A 15,883-nucleotide genomic window follows, 5' to 3' on the forward strand; every position below is an offset into this window, starting at 1 on the left:
TGATTTTTGTATAAGGTGTAAGGAAGGGATCCAGTTTCAGTTTTCTACATATGGCTAGCCAGTTTTCCCAGCACCATTTATTAGATAGGGAATCCTCTCCCCATTTCTTGTTTTTGTCAGGTTTGTCAAAGATCAGATGGCTGTAGATGTGTGGTATTATTTCCGAGGGCTCTATGCTGTTCCATTGGTCTATATATCTGTTTTGGTACCAGTACCTGTTTTGGTTGCTGTAGCCTTGTAGTATAGTTTGAAGTCAGGTAGTGTGATGCCTCTAGCTTTGTTCTTTTTGCTTAGGATTGTCTTGGCAATGCAGGCTCTTTTTTGGTTCCATATGAACTTTAGTTTTTCCCAATTCTGTGAAGAAAGTCATTGGTAACTTGATGAGGATGGCATTGAATCTATAAATTATCTTGGGCAGTATGGCTATTTTCACAATATTGATTCTTCCTATCCATGAGCATGGAATGTTCTTCCATTTGTTTGTGTCCTCTTTTATTTTGCTAAGCAGTGGTTTGTAGTTCTCCTTGAAGAAGTCCTTCACATCCTTTATAAGTTGGATTCCTAGGTATTTTATTCTCTTTGAAGCAATTATGAATGGGAGTTCGTTCATGATTTGGCTCTGTTTGTCTGTTATTGGTGTATAGGAATGTTTGTGATTTTTGCACATTGATTTTCTATCCTGAGACTTCGCTTAAGTTGCTTATCAGCCTAAGGAGGTTTTGGGCTGAGACGATGGGGTTTTCTAAATATACAATCATGTCATCTGCAAACAGGGACAATTTGACTTCCTCTTTTCCTGATTGAATACCCTTTCTTTCTTTCTCTTGCCTGATTGCGCTGGCCAGAGCTTCCAACACTATGTTGAATAGGAGTGGTGAGAGAGGGCATCCCTGTCTTGTGCCAGTTTTCAAAGGGAATGCTTCCAATTTTTGCCCATTCAGTATGATATTGGCTGTGGGTTTGTCATAAATAGCTCTTATTACTTTGAGATACATCCCATCAATACCTAGTTTATTGAGAGTTTTTAGCATGAAGGGCTGTTGAATTTTGTCGAAGGCCTTTTTGGCATCTATTGAGATAATCATCTGGTTTTTGTCTTGGTTCTGTTTATATGATGGATCATATTTATTGATTTGCATATGTTGAATGACCCTTGCAACCCAGGGATGAAACCCACTTGATCGTGGTGGATAAGTTTTTTGATGTGCTGCTGGATTCAGTTTGCCAGTATTTTATTGAGGATTTTTGCATCGATGTTCATCAGGGATATTGACCTAAAATTCTTTCTTTTTTATTCGTCGTGTCTCTGCCAGGCTTTGGTTTCAGGATGATGTTGGCCTCATAAAATGAATTAGGGAGGATTCCCTCCTTTTCTATTGATTGGAATAGTTTTAGAAGGAATGGAACCAGCTCCTCTTTGTACTTCTGGTAGAATTCGGCTGTGAATCCATCTGGTCCTGGACTCTTTTTGGTTGGTAGGCTATTAATTATTGCCTCAATTTCAGAACCTGTTCTTGGTCTATTCAGGGATTCAACTTCTTCCTAGTTTAGTCTTGAGAGGGTGTATGTGTCCACTATTCTGTCAATTTCTTCTAGATTTTCTAGTTAATTTGTGTAGAGGTGTTTATAGTATTCTCTAATGGTAGTTTGTATTTCTGTGGAGTTGGTAGTGATATCCCCTTTATCATTTTTATTTTATCTATTTGATTATTCTCTCTTTTCTTCTTTATTAGTCTTGCTAGTAGTCTATCAATTTTGTTGATGTCTTCAAAAAACCAGCTCCTGAATTCATTGATTTTTTTGAAGGGTTTTTGTGTCTCTATCTCCTTCAGCTCTGCTCTGATCTTAGATATTTCTTGCCTTCTGCTAGCTTTTGAATGTGTTTGCTCTTGCTTCTCTAGTTCTTTTAATTGTGATGTTAGGGTGTCAATTTTAGATCTCTCCTGCTTTCTCTTGTGGGCATTTAGTGCTATAAATTTCCCTCTACACATTGCTTCAAATGTGTCCCAGAGATTCTGGTATGTTGTGTCTTTGTTCTCATTGGTTTCAAAGAACATCTTTATTTCTGCCTTCATTTCGTTATGTACTCAGTAGTCATTCAGGAGCAGGTTGTTCAGTTTCCATGTACTTTAGCGGTTTTGGGTGAGTTTCTTACTCCTGAGTTCTAGTGTGATTGCCCTGTGGTCTGAGAGACAGTTTGTTATAATTTCTGTTCTTGTACATTTGCTGAGGAGTGCTTTACTTCCAACTATGTGGTCAATTTTGGAATAAGTGTGATGTGGTGCTGAGAAGAATGTATATTCTGTTGTTTTGGGGTGGAGAGTTCTGTAGATGTCTATTAGGTCTGCTTGGTGCAGGGCTGAGTTCAATTCCTGGATATCCTTATTAACTTTCTGTCTCATTGATCCGTCTAATGTTGACAGTGGGGTATTAAAGTCTCCCATTATTATTGTGTGAGAGTCTAAATCTCTTTTTGGGTCTCTCAGGACTTGCTTTATGAATCTAGGTGCTCCTGTATTAGGTGCATATATATTTAGGATAGTTAGCTCTTCTTGTTGAATTGATCCCTTTACCATTATGTAATGACCTGCTTTGTCTCTTTTGATCTTTGTTGGTTTAAAGTCTGTTTTATCAGAGACTAGGATTGCAACCCCTGCTTTTTTTTGTTTTCCATTTGCTTGGTAGATCTTCCTCTATGCCTTTATTTTGAGCCTATGTGTGTCTCTGCACGTGAGATGGGTTTCCTGAATACAGCACACTGATGGGTCTTGACTCTTTATCCAATTTGCCATTTTGTGTCTTTTATTTGGAGCATTTAGTCCATTTACATTTAAGGTTAATATTGTTATGTGTGAATTTGATCCTGTCATTATGATGTTAGCTGGTTATTTTGCTCAATATTTGATGCAGTTTCTTCTTAGTATCGATGGTCTTATTTGGCATGTTTTTGCAGTGGCTGCTACTGGTTGTTCCTTTTCATGTTTAATGCTTCCTTCAGGAGCTCTTGTAGGGCAGGCCTGGCGGTAAGAAAATCTCTCAGCATTTGTTTGTCCATAAAGTATTTTATTTCTCCATCACTTATGAAGCTTAGTTTGGCTGGATATGAAATTCTGGGTTGAAAATTATCTTCTTTAAGAATGTTGAATATTGGCCCCCACTCTTTCCTGCCTTGTAGAGTTTCTGCTGAGAGATCCACTGTTAGTCTGATGGGCTTCCCTTTGTGGGTAACCCGACCTTTTTCTCTGGCTGCCCTTAACATTTTTTCCATTGTTTCAACTTTGGTGAATCTGACAATTACGTGCCTTGGAGTTGCTCTTCTCGAGGAGTATCTTTGTTGTATTCTCTGCATTTCCAGAATTTGAATATTGGCCTGCCTTGCTAGGTTGGGGAATTTCTCCTGGATAGTGTCCTGAAGAGTGTTTTCCAACTTGGTTCCATTCTCTCCTTCACTTTCAGGTACACAAATCAGACGCAGATTTGGTCTTTTCACATAGTCCCATATTTCTTGGAGGCTTTGTTCATTTTTTTTTTTTTACTCTTTTTTCACTAAACTTGTCTTCTCACTTCATTTCATTCATTTGATCTTCAATCACTGATACCCTTTCTTCCATTTGATCAAATCTGCTACTGAAGCTTTTGCATGCGTCACATACTTCTTGTGCTATGGTTTTCAGCTCCATCAGGTCATTTAAGGACTTCTCTACACTGTTTATTCTATTTAACCATTTGTCTACTCTTTTTCAAGGTTTTTCACTTCTTTGCAATGGGTTCAAACATCCTCCTTTAGCTCAGAGAAGTTTGTTATTACCGATCATCTGAAGCCTTCTTCTCTCGACTGTCAAAGTATTTCTCCATCCAGTTTTGTTCCATTGCTGGCGAGGAGCTGAGTTCCTTTGGAGGAAAAGGGCACTCTGATTTTCAGAATTTTCAGCTTTTCCACTCTGGTTTCTCCCCATCTTTGTGGTTTTATCTACCTTTGGTCTTTGATGATGGTGACGTACAGACGGGGTTTTGGTGTGGATGTCCTTTCTGTTTGTTAGTTTTCCTTTTAACAGTCAGGACCCTCAGCTGCAGGTCTGTCAGAGTTTGCCGGAGGTCAACTCCAGACCCTGTCTGCGTGGGTATCACCATTGGAGGCTGCAGAAGAGCAAATGTTGCTGCCTGTTCCTTCCTCTGGAAGCTTCATCTCAGAGGGGCACCTGGCCTTACGAGGTGTCAGTCGCCCCCCTACTGGGAGATGCCTCCAAGTTAGGCTACTCGGGGGTCAAGGACCCACTTGAGGAGGCAGTCTGTCCATTCTCAGATCTCACACTCCGTGCTGGGAGAACCACTACTCTCTTCAAAGCTGTCAGACAGGGACGTTTAAATCTGTAGAAGTTTCTGCTGCCTTTTGTTCAGCTGTGCCCTGCCCCTAGAGGTGGCGTCTACAGAGGCAGGCAGGCCTCCTTGAGCTGAGGTGGGCTCCACCCAGTCTGAGCTTCCCAGCTGCTTTGTTTACCTACTCAAGCCTCAGCAATGGTGGAATGGTGGATGCCCCTTCCCCAGCCTCCCTCTTCGATCTCAGACTGCTGTGCTAGCAGTGAGCGAGGCTCCATGGGTGTGGGACCCTCCGAACCAGGCGCGGGATATAATCACTTGGTGTGCCTTTTGCTAAGGTCATTGGAAGAGCGATGTATTAGGGTGGGAGTGTCCCAATTTTTCAGGTGCTGTCATGGCTTCCCTTTACTAGGAAAGGGAATTCCCCAATTAGGTGGGTGAGGCCATGCCCTGCTCTGCTCCGTGGGCTGCACCCACTTGTCTGGCAAGCCCCAGTGAGATGAACCTGGTACCTCAGTTGGAAATGTAGAAATCACCCGTCTTCTGCGTTGTTAATGCTGGGAGCTGCAGACTGGAGCTGTTCCTATTCGGCCGTCTTGGCGCCACCCCTCGACTTTTTTATTAACTTGAACAATTCTTCTTTAGCCTGTTGGAAAAGCGATGTATTAGGGTGGGAGTGTCCCGATTTTCCAGGTGCTGTCTGTCATGGCTTCCCTTTGCTAGGAAAGGGAATTCCCTGATCCCTTGGCTTCCCAGGTAAGGCGATGCCCTGCCCTGCTCCGTGGGCTGCACCCACTTTTCTGGCAAGCCCCAGTGAGATGAACCCGGTACCTCAGTTGGAAATGTAGAAATCACCTGCCTTCTGTGTCGTTCACGCTGGTTGCTGCAGACTGGAGCTGTTCCTATTTGGCCATCTTGGCGCCACCCCTCGACCTTTTTATTAACTTGAACAACTCTTCTTTTGTCTACCTCAGAAAGCACGCATTCCTGGAAAGGAATGTGTTTCAGAAGCAGGGAGAAAGCCAAAAGGAGAGAACTTTTGCTTGCCAGTATATTCCAGTAAAAACCACACCTCCTCCCTGTAGGTAGACATGTTGGGTCACATCTCTGTATCACTAGTTCCACATATCTGGGGAGGCCTTGGAATCATGGCAGGAGATGAAAGGCTCTTCTTACATGGTGGTGGCAAGAGAAAATGAGCACATATCTCTCTCTTAACAGCAGTCATCAGTGCTCTGACTCACACTAATGGATAATGGAGGAAGTTCACATTAGTACCTGGACTCATCCTGCTGTTATTTTGGTCACAGTGCTTTTCCTACCTCCTGAACCCAGACCTCAGAAAGACACTGTCAATGCTGGGATATGTAAGGCCTGCACATTTTTGCAATGTGCTTTCTTATGACTGTGGAATAAGTGATATTCACTGTCTGATGCAATCCTCCCACATGCTACAGAAACCATGGTAGCAGAACTCCAGAGGCATCTCCCCTGCAGCGTTACAACTTCCTGGGGGAAGAGTTCAGTTCATGAATGTGTTGTAATTTCTGTGAAGGGTATCTAAAGTCCTTAAAAACATCCATGAATGAACCCTTTCAACAGTACTTGGAAGGAAGTCAGGGACTTCACCATTAAAACTGAGCCAACACAGTAATGAAATTCAATGACCACCACAGGGGACATATGAATGCCTCAGGGCAGAACAAAGGCCAGCAGAATCAGCCAACAGCGATTACTTCCATAAAATGCATTTACCTGAATAGGAACTTGAATGGTTTTCAAGGAATGACAGTCCCCTTCCAGAAAGAGTCATGTGTTCGTTATTCATCCAGTAACACTAAGAATCTAAATTTAAATTTTAGGTTAGTTTGGGATTGGTGCTGGACTTTAGGGAATAATCATATCAGGGCTGGATTATTCTAGTTAGTGTTGATCTGAGGAAACATTGCATTTCTTCAGATGGAAGAAGGGAGCACCGGCAGCTTGCCTTTTCTGAAAGCTTTGATTACAGAAGTATAGGTCCCTGATGCTTAAAGGGACCTTACAGCATGTCTGATTCAACTGCCTTTTATAGGTGAAGAACTGATTCCTGTTAACCTGATAACATAGAAATTGCCTGCCCTATTTTGTGAAGAGCATCCTACTCTAGAAGTAGGAAATAATGGAGTAGGAACCTAGGTACTAAATTATAGTTGTTATATTATTAGGATTAAGTGTTTATGTCCACAGGACAGACAGAAATGGATGCTCTGGACCCCATCCACTTGCTTTCCATTTATTCCTGTGCCATTTTCTCATACAAAGTGGATGGCCTCTTTAAGTTTCCTTTGGGGAATATGTGCCTACAGGTCTTTGTGTTCACATTAAAATATATTTTTTTGTTTTTACTTTTTGGAAAAATAACTTAAAGTCTGCTCAGAGACGACTCAATTTCTTCATTTAAAAAATGAGATAAGACACACTATTTTTAGATGGTATTTGTGACTTTCCAAATGGACAATGTAAAGTACTTTCAAAAAGAGTGCTTTGTAAAAGAAACAGGTTATTCTATTTACTTTTGTACACATTCCATTTATTTCTTCAGCAAATATTTATGAAGCACTTACTAGCATGATCACAATTTCAGTTAAATAGTTGAGTACAGTAGTCCCCCCTTTTATCCATGGGTTCATTTTCCACATTATTCATTTTAATTATTAGTTATTGTTAATATTTCACTGTGCCTAATTTATAAATTGAACTTTATCATACGTATGTACAGGTAAAAATATAACACACATACATAGGTTTCAGTACTATCCATGGTTTCAGTCATCCACTGGGGGTCTTAGAACATATACCCTTGGAATAAAGTGAACTACTGTAATTAATTTCTTACTGCCTGTATCAGTCACTAGAATTCTAACTTTCTGGGAAAAGGTATTTCTTCTCTTTTGTTCTCTAATGCTCAGCACCCTGCGTGGCTGGCATTTAAAAGACTAACAAATATTTGTTGAATGGATGGATGAATGCATGAATGAAAAACCAAATGAATAATGAAAACGTAAGAGTACAATACACTTTAACACGTACTATATTGGGCTTGCATAGTACTATGGAAATTTATAGCAGGAGCATTTAAAGCCAGCCTTGACGGGGCTAATCTCCGGAAGAGCAATTAATCTTTTCAAAATCCGACTCTTGCAGGATACAGTCCCCCACTGGCCTGCCACTAGTTTAAAACGAATTATTTTCTGTGAAACATCAAGATCGTGCCAATATTAGGGCATCAATAAGATTGGTTGAATGAGTCAAAGGCCTGCGCGGACAAGTCCAATTAGAACACCTCTGGCTAAAAGCCAGAATGAATGAAAGGGTTCATTCCTTGGTGTAGACGCAGAACTGGGACTGAAAATCTGCCCCAAGCCTCCACGTAGACTTTGGCTCCACCTGCAGCAGCGGCGCCCTAGTCACGTGACCCGGGCCAGCCCTCCCTAGGCGCCTGGGCCAGCCTGCGCCTGCGCAGTACTCCGAGACAGCGGACCCGTGTCAGTGACAGCTTCCGGTTTGGTTTCTCCGCCTTCTGCTTGGCTAGAGCTATTGGGGCTCGGCGGCGGCCGCAGTGGGGTGGAGGGGGCAGGGCGTGGTGAGGTAAGGTGAGTGCCGTAGTGGGGTTCCCCGGAGCCATGGCCTGCTCCATTGTCCAGTTCTGCTACTTCCAGGACCTCCAGGCCGCCCGGGACTTCCTCTTTCCTCACCTGCGGGAGGAGATCCCCAGCGGCGCCTTGCGGAGGGACCCCAGTAAGTGCCTCTCGCCTCGCCGTTCCTTCCCCCGTCACCCACGGCCTCTGCTCGGCGGGTTCGGGTCTCCTACTCGCTCTGCGCCTCCTGCCTCTGCCCTCTGGACCCCCAGTTCTCCCCGTGCCTCCCCTCTGTTCCGGGATGACCCCCTGCCCACCTCGTCCTGAAGCCCCATTTGTGTTGTCTTCCTCTCGACCCAGCTATTCTCCTCAGCCCCTCTGATCCCTGGCCCAAAACTGCGTCTCGTTTCCTCTCGCCTCTGCCTATCACCACTTCCTCCCTCCCCCCTCCCCCCTCCCCCCACATTCCTAGCTTTCTCTCTGAGTATCTTCTCCGTCTCCCATCTTCAGCCTGGGGTCGTCCCTTGTTTCATGTTGCCTGCTCCGTGATCGCATCCTCCCCGTTCCTTGCCACATGTCAGCGCTCCACTCTGGTATTGCCCCAGCGCCCACTCTTCCATCCCGGGGACTGTGGCCTTCTGCCACCTCCCGTTCCGAAAGTGTTGACCATCCCCCCACACTCTCCCTTCTTTCATCCGCGTTTCCCCCATTCAGATTTTGAGAACAAATGGCTGACTGACAAATGAGTGACTCTTAAGGTGGTAAGAGTCTCTCAAAGAAGGAAAATAACCTGTCGGGAAGTGAACGAGAATCTACATTAGGAACTAAAATTACAGTGACATAGCCAAGAAAGGTTAATTTGCTTTATTGGGATGAGAAGCCTTCCACCTATTTTTATCATCAAAGTGTTAAATAAGCCTTTCCCCACGTAGTATAAAGTTCCAAGGCTGGTTTCTTAGATACTACATAGGCTCTCAGAATTTCCTACATTTCATCTTTTGAAAGGGTGTGCCTTGTGTATTATTTTATTTTATTTTATTTTTGCATTTCCAACATGAAGCACATTTGGCTTTGTAGTACAGCGTTCTCACTCTGTGCTATGCCGGAACGGTGATATAAGGCCCACTAAGCTCTTCTCCCTTTAAAAAAAAAATTAGAAGATATCAAATCAAACCCATCTGTGAATGATTACATACTCTGTGCCAGTCATTGGTGCTACAAACCAAATAAGGTTGGTGGACCCTGCTTCTAGGAACTTATGGTTTACAGACAAATCACTAACTTCCATTCAATGTGATTGAGATAGATGTGAGGCATTTTCTTCAAGTGGTGATACTTAAGCCTACCTTTGAAGTACTAGTTAGAGGAGTAAAGGAGCGGTAATAGCATGTGCAGAGGAAGGACTGAAATGGCATGGTATTTAGAGAACTAAGAAAAGCTGAGTGGCCAGAGAGGAGGATGGGAGAGGAAGAATTGGGGCAATGAGGCAGTAATAGTGATAAGGAGCTAGACCATGAGAAGCCTTGTGAAAGTTGTGGCGATTCTCTGAAAGTTTAAGTAGAGAAATGACATTGTCAGATTTGTACTTAATGTAATCAACAACGTTTGTTGAAGACCCGTAATGTGCTCTGGTAGCAAAGTGGAGGAGAGATTGGAAGAAGGGAAATGGATCGGGAAGCTCTTCGAGTAATCCAAGCAAGAAATGATATGAGCTTGAATTAAGAACCTTAGCAGGATGAAGATGAAGGACTAGATTAGAAAGACATAAAGGAGTTAGAATCTGCAGGACCTTCTGAAGGTCTGGTGATGGGCATTGTAACTAGTAAGTGAGGGGGAGTTTAGGAAGTCTTTGGCTTGTGGTTTGGACAAGTGTATATAATAAGAGAATAAAGGATACAGATTTTCAACCTTTCGCATTGTAAATGTTTACAGTATGTCCAAGTAAGGACATCTGGTTGAACACCAGATATAGATAGTCTAAACAGTAGGGAGTACTGGGCCAGAGACGTTAATTGGGGAGCTAACAGCAAAAACTGTAAATTCAGTCTCAAGGATTATGTATGTTGTGAAATGCACTGAGTACTAAAGCTGTAAACTTAGAGGAGCACTGGTGTTTAAAAGTCAAGTAGAGGTTACTGGGAAGAAGACTGAGAAGGAGTAAAAGAAAGAGGAAAATCAGGTGAGAGTAAGGCCCTTGGAGCTGAGGAAGGCGAGAACTTGATGAAGGTGAGGAATAGTCAGCAGTTTTGCAAATGCAGCAGAGGTCAGGTAAGAAAAGGATAGAAAAGTGCTCATTGGTTTTGGGAAGGTGGAAGTAACTTGGACCTTAGGACAGTTTCAGTAGGATAGTGGAGGCAGAAAGCATATTTATAGGATAAGGGGTTAAAAAGTGAAGTATACTATTTCAAGGAGCTTGGCTGTGAAGGATAGCAGATGCAGGATTGTAGATAGGGAATGTAGAAAAAAGGAACAGATTTTCTTTATCCTTCTACCACTCTCCTGGTCTAGGCCATGATCTTTTCTCAACCTGGGCTATGATATGATATGTGTCTTCTTCTAGCAGATCTTCCTGCTTTTGCTCTTGGTTTCCCATAATAATTCTCAACAGTAGGTAGAGTGAGCTTTTAAGACATAATTTAGATCACAACATTGCCTTTTTTCTTTTCTTTTCTTTTCTTTTCTTTTTTTTTTTTTTTTTTTTTTGATATGAGGTCTCACTCTGTTGCCCAAGCTGGAGTGCGGTGGCATGATCTTGGCTCACTGCAACCTCCACCTCCTGGGTTCAAGCAATTCTTCTGCCTCAGCCTCCCAAGTAGCTGGGACTACAGGCATGCGCCACCATGCCCGGCTAATATTTGTATTTTTAGTAGAGATGGGGTTTCACTATGTTGGCCAGGCTGGTCTTGAACTCCTGACCTTGTGATCCACCTGCCTCAGCCTCCCAAAGTGCTGGGATTGCAGTCATGAGCCACCGCACCCAGCCTAACATTGCCCTGTTTATAACCCTGTATGGTTTTTGATTGCACTTAACATAAAATCCAAAGTTCTTAAATGGTGTATAGGGCCCTTGAGACTCTGCTTCCTGCCATTTCTTGGACCTTATACACCTCTCCCCTTATTTCTTATGCTTCAGACACTCTTTTTTGTTGTTAAACCAGCCACCCACATTTGTGGCTGAGGTTTTTGCCCTCACTGTTGTCTATGCCTTGGATGCTTTTTGCAGATCTTTGCATGCTAGTTGCATCTTGTCATTCAAGTCTCAGCTCAAATGTCAACTCAGGGCAGCCTTTTCTGACCACCTGATCTAAAGTAGTCAATACAACCCCCTTGTTCCCACTTGTTATTGTCCGTCATATCATCCTGTTTATTTTCATCATTATATCTATACTGTCCAGTATGGTAACCTGTAGGCACATGTGTTTATTGAGCCTTTGAAATGTGGCGAGTGCAACTGAGGAACTGAATTTTTAAAATTCAAGTTAATTTTAATTAATTTAAATTTAAGTAGCCAAATGTGGCTAATGGCTATAATATAGTATGGCACAATTATAGGTGCTAAAACTCAGGTACATACAGATTGAATATGTGTCCAACTTACACAGGCAGTTGGGGATATAAATATACCCCAAACATCTAGATTAATTTGCACTATACCTATAGATTTACAAATACGGTTTAATGTACTACTCTTCTAAATCAAATTCTTGAGTTTGTGTATGTTGATATTATTGTGGCTATGATCAATTCATGTGGAAAATGAACAGAATGGACCTCTTCACCAGTGAGGCCCTTTGCAAAACCTGTACAGATGATCTCACACTTATGATGGTTTGGCTTCCAATTTTTTAGCTTTACAGTAATGTGAAAGCAATGTGTACTTTATAGAAACCATACTTCAAGTTTTGCACCTCGATCTTTTCCAGAGCTAGTGATACAATGGGTAAGATACTCTTTTGTGATGCTGGGTAGCAGCAGCAAATATGAGAGACTGTACTCTACAGTGTACAGTATTCAAGAAATTACATGAGGTATTTTCAACACTTCCTTATAAAATAGACTTTGTGTTAGAAGATTTTGCCCAACTATAGGCTAATGTAAGTGTTCTGAGCACTTTTAAGATAGGCTAGGCCAAGCCGTAATATAAAGAGTTTTGAATGTAAACTTTTGTACAGTGAAATTTTACAGATAAAAAATGAAATTAGCAGAGCAGGTAAATGGGACCTGACTTAAACTGCTGATGGTATTTGCCTTTGCTTTTCTTCACTTTATTTATTAATGTTATAAATGTTTATTGGGAAGCAGAAATCATGAGATCATCTTAAATTTTTTAAGCTGATATAGTTTTAATTTCTTAACCCAGCTCATCTCTAGAGGATATGTAAAAACATAAAACACCCCAATTACTTGTGAATTATAGAGGTGTATCAGTTGGTTTAAAAGTACTTTTATTGGGCTGAGCTCTTGGAAGACTGAGGTCCTAGGGTCACAGGCATCATGGACCAATCTAAAGAAAACTACATTTCAGGGCCTGTTAAGGCTACATCTCCAGTTGGAGGTCCAAAACATGTTCTCGTGACTCAGCAATTTCCTTGTCAGAATCCATTACCTGCAAATAGTGGCCAGGCTCAGTGGGTCTTGTGTCCTTCAAATTCTTCCCAGCGTGTTCCTTTGCAAGCACAAAAGCTTGTCTCCAGTCACAAGCCAGTTCAGAATCAGAGGCAGAAGCAATTGCAGGCAACCAGTGTACCTCATCCTGTCTCCAGGCCACTGAATAACACCCAAAAGAGCAAGCAGCCCCCGCTGTCGGCACCTGAAAATAATCCTGAGGAGGAACTGGCATCAAAACAGAAAAATGAAGAATCAAAAAAGAGGCAATGGGCTTTGGAAGACTTTGAAATTGGTCACCTTCTGGGTAAAGGAAAGTTTGGTAATGTTTATTTGGCAAGAGAAAAACAAAGCAAGTTTATTCTGGCTCTTAAAGTGTTATTTAAAGTTCAGCTAGAGAAAGCAGGATTGGAGCATCAACTCAGAAGAGAAGTAGAAATACAGTCCTACCTTCAACATCCTGATATAATCAGACTGTATGGTTATTTCCATGATGCCACCAGAGTCTACCTAATTCTGGAATATACACCACTTGAAACAGTCAATAGAGAACTTCAGAAACTTTCGAAGTTTGATGAGCAGAGAACTGCTACTTATATCACAGAACTGGCAAATGCCCTGTCTTACTGTCATTCAAAGACAGCTATTCATAGAGGCATTAAGCCAGAAAACTTACTTCTTGGATCAGCTGGATAGCTTAACATTGCAAATTTTGGGTGGTCAGTACATGCTCCATCTTCCGGGAGGACCACTCTCTATGGCACCGTGGACTACCTGCCCCCCGAAATGATTGAAGGTCAGATGCATGATGAGAAGGTGGATCTCTGGAGCCTTGGAGTTCTTTGCTATGAATTTTTAGTTGGGAAGCCTCCTTTTAAGGCAGACACATACCAAGAGACCTACAAAAGAATATCATCAGTTGAGAATTCACATTCCCTGACTTTGTAACAGAGGGAGCCAGGGACCTCATTTCAAGACTGTTGAAGTATAATCCCAGCCAGAGGCTAGTGCTCAGAGAAGTACTTGAATACCCCTGGATCACAGCAAATTCATCAAAACCATCAAATTGCCAAAACAAAGAATCAACTAGCAAACATTCTTAGGAATCGTGCGGGGAGAAGGAGTGTTGGTCTAGTCTATCCAGGAAACCCAGGAAGTCTTCATATAGGAGGTGATATTTTCACATTAATAGTTTAAAGGTGTCCATCAGATGGAGAGAAGATAGACAACAGATGTGAAACAGTATGGGATTGAGAAAGCTGCAAATAGTAAATTGTGGTGGGAGGGTGGGATATGATAAGAGATAAAATTGAAGAGGTTGGTGAAGGAGTTTAGATTTTATTCAGTAGCAGGGTCTTTAGATTGAAGTAAGAGTACCTTGGGATCGTGGAAATTTTTAAAGGTTGCTTGGGAACAGATGATTTTAAGTAAATCATTTTCCACATGTACCTGTGAAAGTGCCTACTGTCCCACCCCACCTTCTACCACTTTACCTCTGACACGTTTGTAGTCTTATTATAGTAAGTTACTTCAAGGTGTAAAAAAACCTTCCCATTTAATCAAAGTGCTGTGAATTCCTCCATTCATTTTATTACGGGTTTTCCAATTTTACTTTTTGTTTAATTATCAAAATATATGGTACATTTATGTTGTTTTCCTCATTTATTTACTTATAATAATTGCAATAACTCAAGCAAGAAGAAAATTGTTAATACTTAAGAGTCTTATGATTACAGGAAAATGTTTTCTCAATTCATATCCTTTTTTGCAGAGAAAGTTTTGTACTGATAATAATAAAAATCTATGTTTATTAGAATAGCATTCTGTGGAGGAAGTAGAATAGAAATAAGTATTTAAGGAGAATGAAGGACTTGTAAAAACTGTTGAGAAGATCAGCATTTTTTTTTTTAATGGATGTTGGTGGGTATCATTTCCCTATAGTGTTTAGAATCCACTAAGTTTTAAAAAGTAATAATAGTTTTATTTTAAAATGTGCATGTTTATAGTATAACTGAAACTACATATTTTTTGCAAGGGATACATACTAAAAAATTGTTTTGGGGCATATATGAACAAAAAAATTTGAAGGCCATTCTCCTGTAAGGCTCAGTGATTCCCAATCTTTTTTTTCTTTTTTTTTTGTTGGCATAATAGCGTACATTAAAAAAAAAAAAGACATATGGACCCCAAACAGCTAAAACAATTTTGGAAAAGAAGGAAAAAGTTAGAAGATTCACACTTTCTGATTTCAAAGCATATTGCAAATATGCTCAATAACAACAACAAAACCCAAACTGTATGATACTGGCATAAAGACAAACAAACCAATGGAATGGAATAGATAGCTGATATGGTCAAGATGATCTTCAGCAAGTGTACGAGGAGCATTCTTTGGGGGAAAAGACAGCTTCTTCAACATGTGATGTTAGAGGAAATGACTATCCATATGCAAAAGAATGAAATTGAATCCTTACACCATATACAATAATAAAATAAAGACCTAAATGCAGCACCTAACACTAAAACTTCTAGAAGAAAACATAGGAGAAAAGCTTCATGACATTGGACTTGCATGCTTTTGGCTATGACACCAAAAGCATAGGCAGCAGAAGCAGAAGTGGACAAATGGGGCTACACTAGCTTAAAAACTTTGTGCATCAAAGGACACAACAGGGTGAAAAGGCAGCTTTCAAAATGGGAGAAAATATTTGCAAATCATGTATCTGATATGGGATTAATATCTAGAATATATAAAGAATTCCTGCAGCTCAATAACAACAACAAAAAATCAACCCTATTTAAAATGAGCAAAGGACTTAAGTATACATTTCTTCAAGGATGGTATACAGATGACCAAAAAGAATATGAAAAGATGCTCAACATCGCTAATCATCAGAGTGATGCAAACCAAAACATAATGAAATGTTACACTTATTAGAAATGGCTACTATCAAAAAAACCAAAGTAACAGGATATGGTGAGGATGTGGAGAATTAGAAACTTTTGTGCACTGTTGGTGGGATAATAAGATGGTACAACCACTATGGAAAAAATATAGAGTTCCTCAAAAATTTTTTAAAAATTATATGATCCAGTAATCTCACTTCAGGGTATATATACAAGAGAATTAAAAGCAGGGTCTTGAAGAGATGTTTGCACACCCGTGTTCATAGACAGTTCACAGTAGCCAAGAGGTTGGAAGCAACCCAAATGCCCATCGATGGAGGAATGGATAAATAAAATGTGGTATTATACACACAATGGAATACTGTTTAGCCATTAAAATCAAGGAAATATCACATGCTATAACATTAATGAATCTTGTTAAATTATGCTAAGTG

At 41.0% G+C, this 15,883-nt stretch overlaps 1 protein-coding gene and 1 pseudogene across 2 annotated transcripts in view; both read left to right on the forward strand.

The window, feature by feature from the left end:
* The first annotated feature begins 7,355 nt into the window (after positions 1-7,355).
* RAB3GAP2 (RAB3 GTPase activating non-catalytic protein subunit 2) overlaps positions 7,356-15,883 on the forward strand; it is a 118,976-nt gene continuing 110,448 nt past the window's right edge. Inside the window, exon 1 of the mRNA XM_025376852.1 lies at positions 7,356-8,097. Coding sequence (XP_025232637.1) covers positions 7,983-8,097 — 115 coding nt within the window. The 5' untranslated portion in view covers positions 7,356-7,982. The remainder of the gene's footprint in view (positions 8,098-15,883) is intronic.
* On the forward strand, positions 12,212-13,645 carry LOC112619064 (annotated as a pseudogene). Its single transcript, XR_003118165.1, has one exon. The product of XR_003118165.1 is annotated as an aurora kinase A pseudogene (transcript).

Source organism: Theropithecus gelada, chromosome 1 (assembly GCF_003255815.1).
Source record: "Theropithecus gelada isolate Dixy chromosome 1, Tgel_1.0, whole genome shotgun sequence".
NCBI lineage: Eukaryota > Metazoa > Chordata > Mammalia > Primates > Cercopithecidae > Theropithecus > Theropithecus gelada.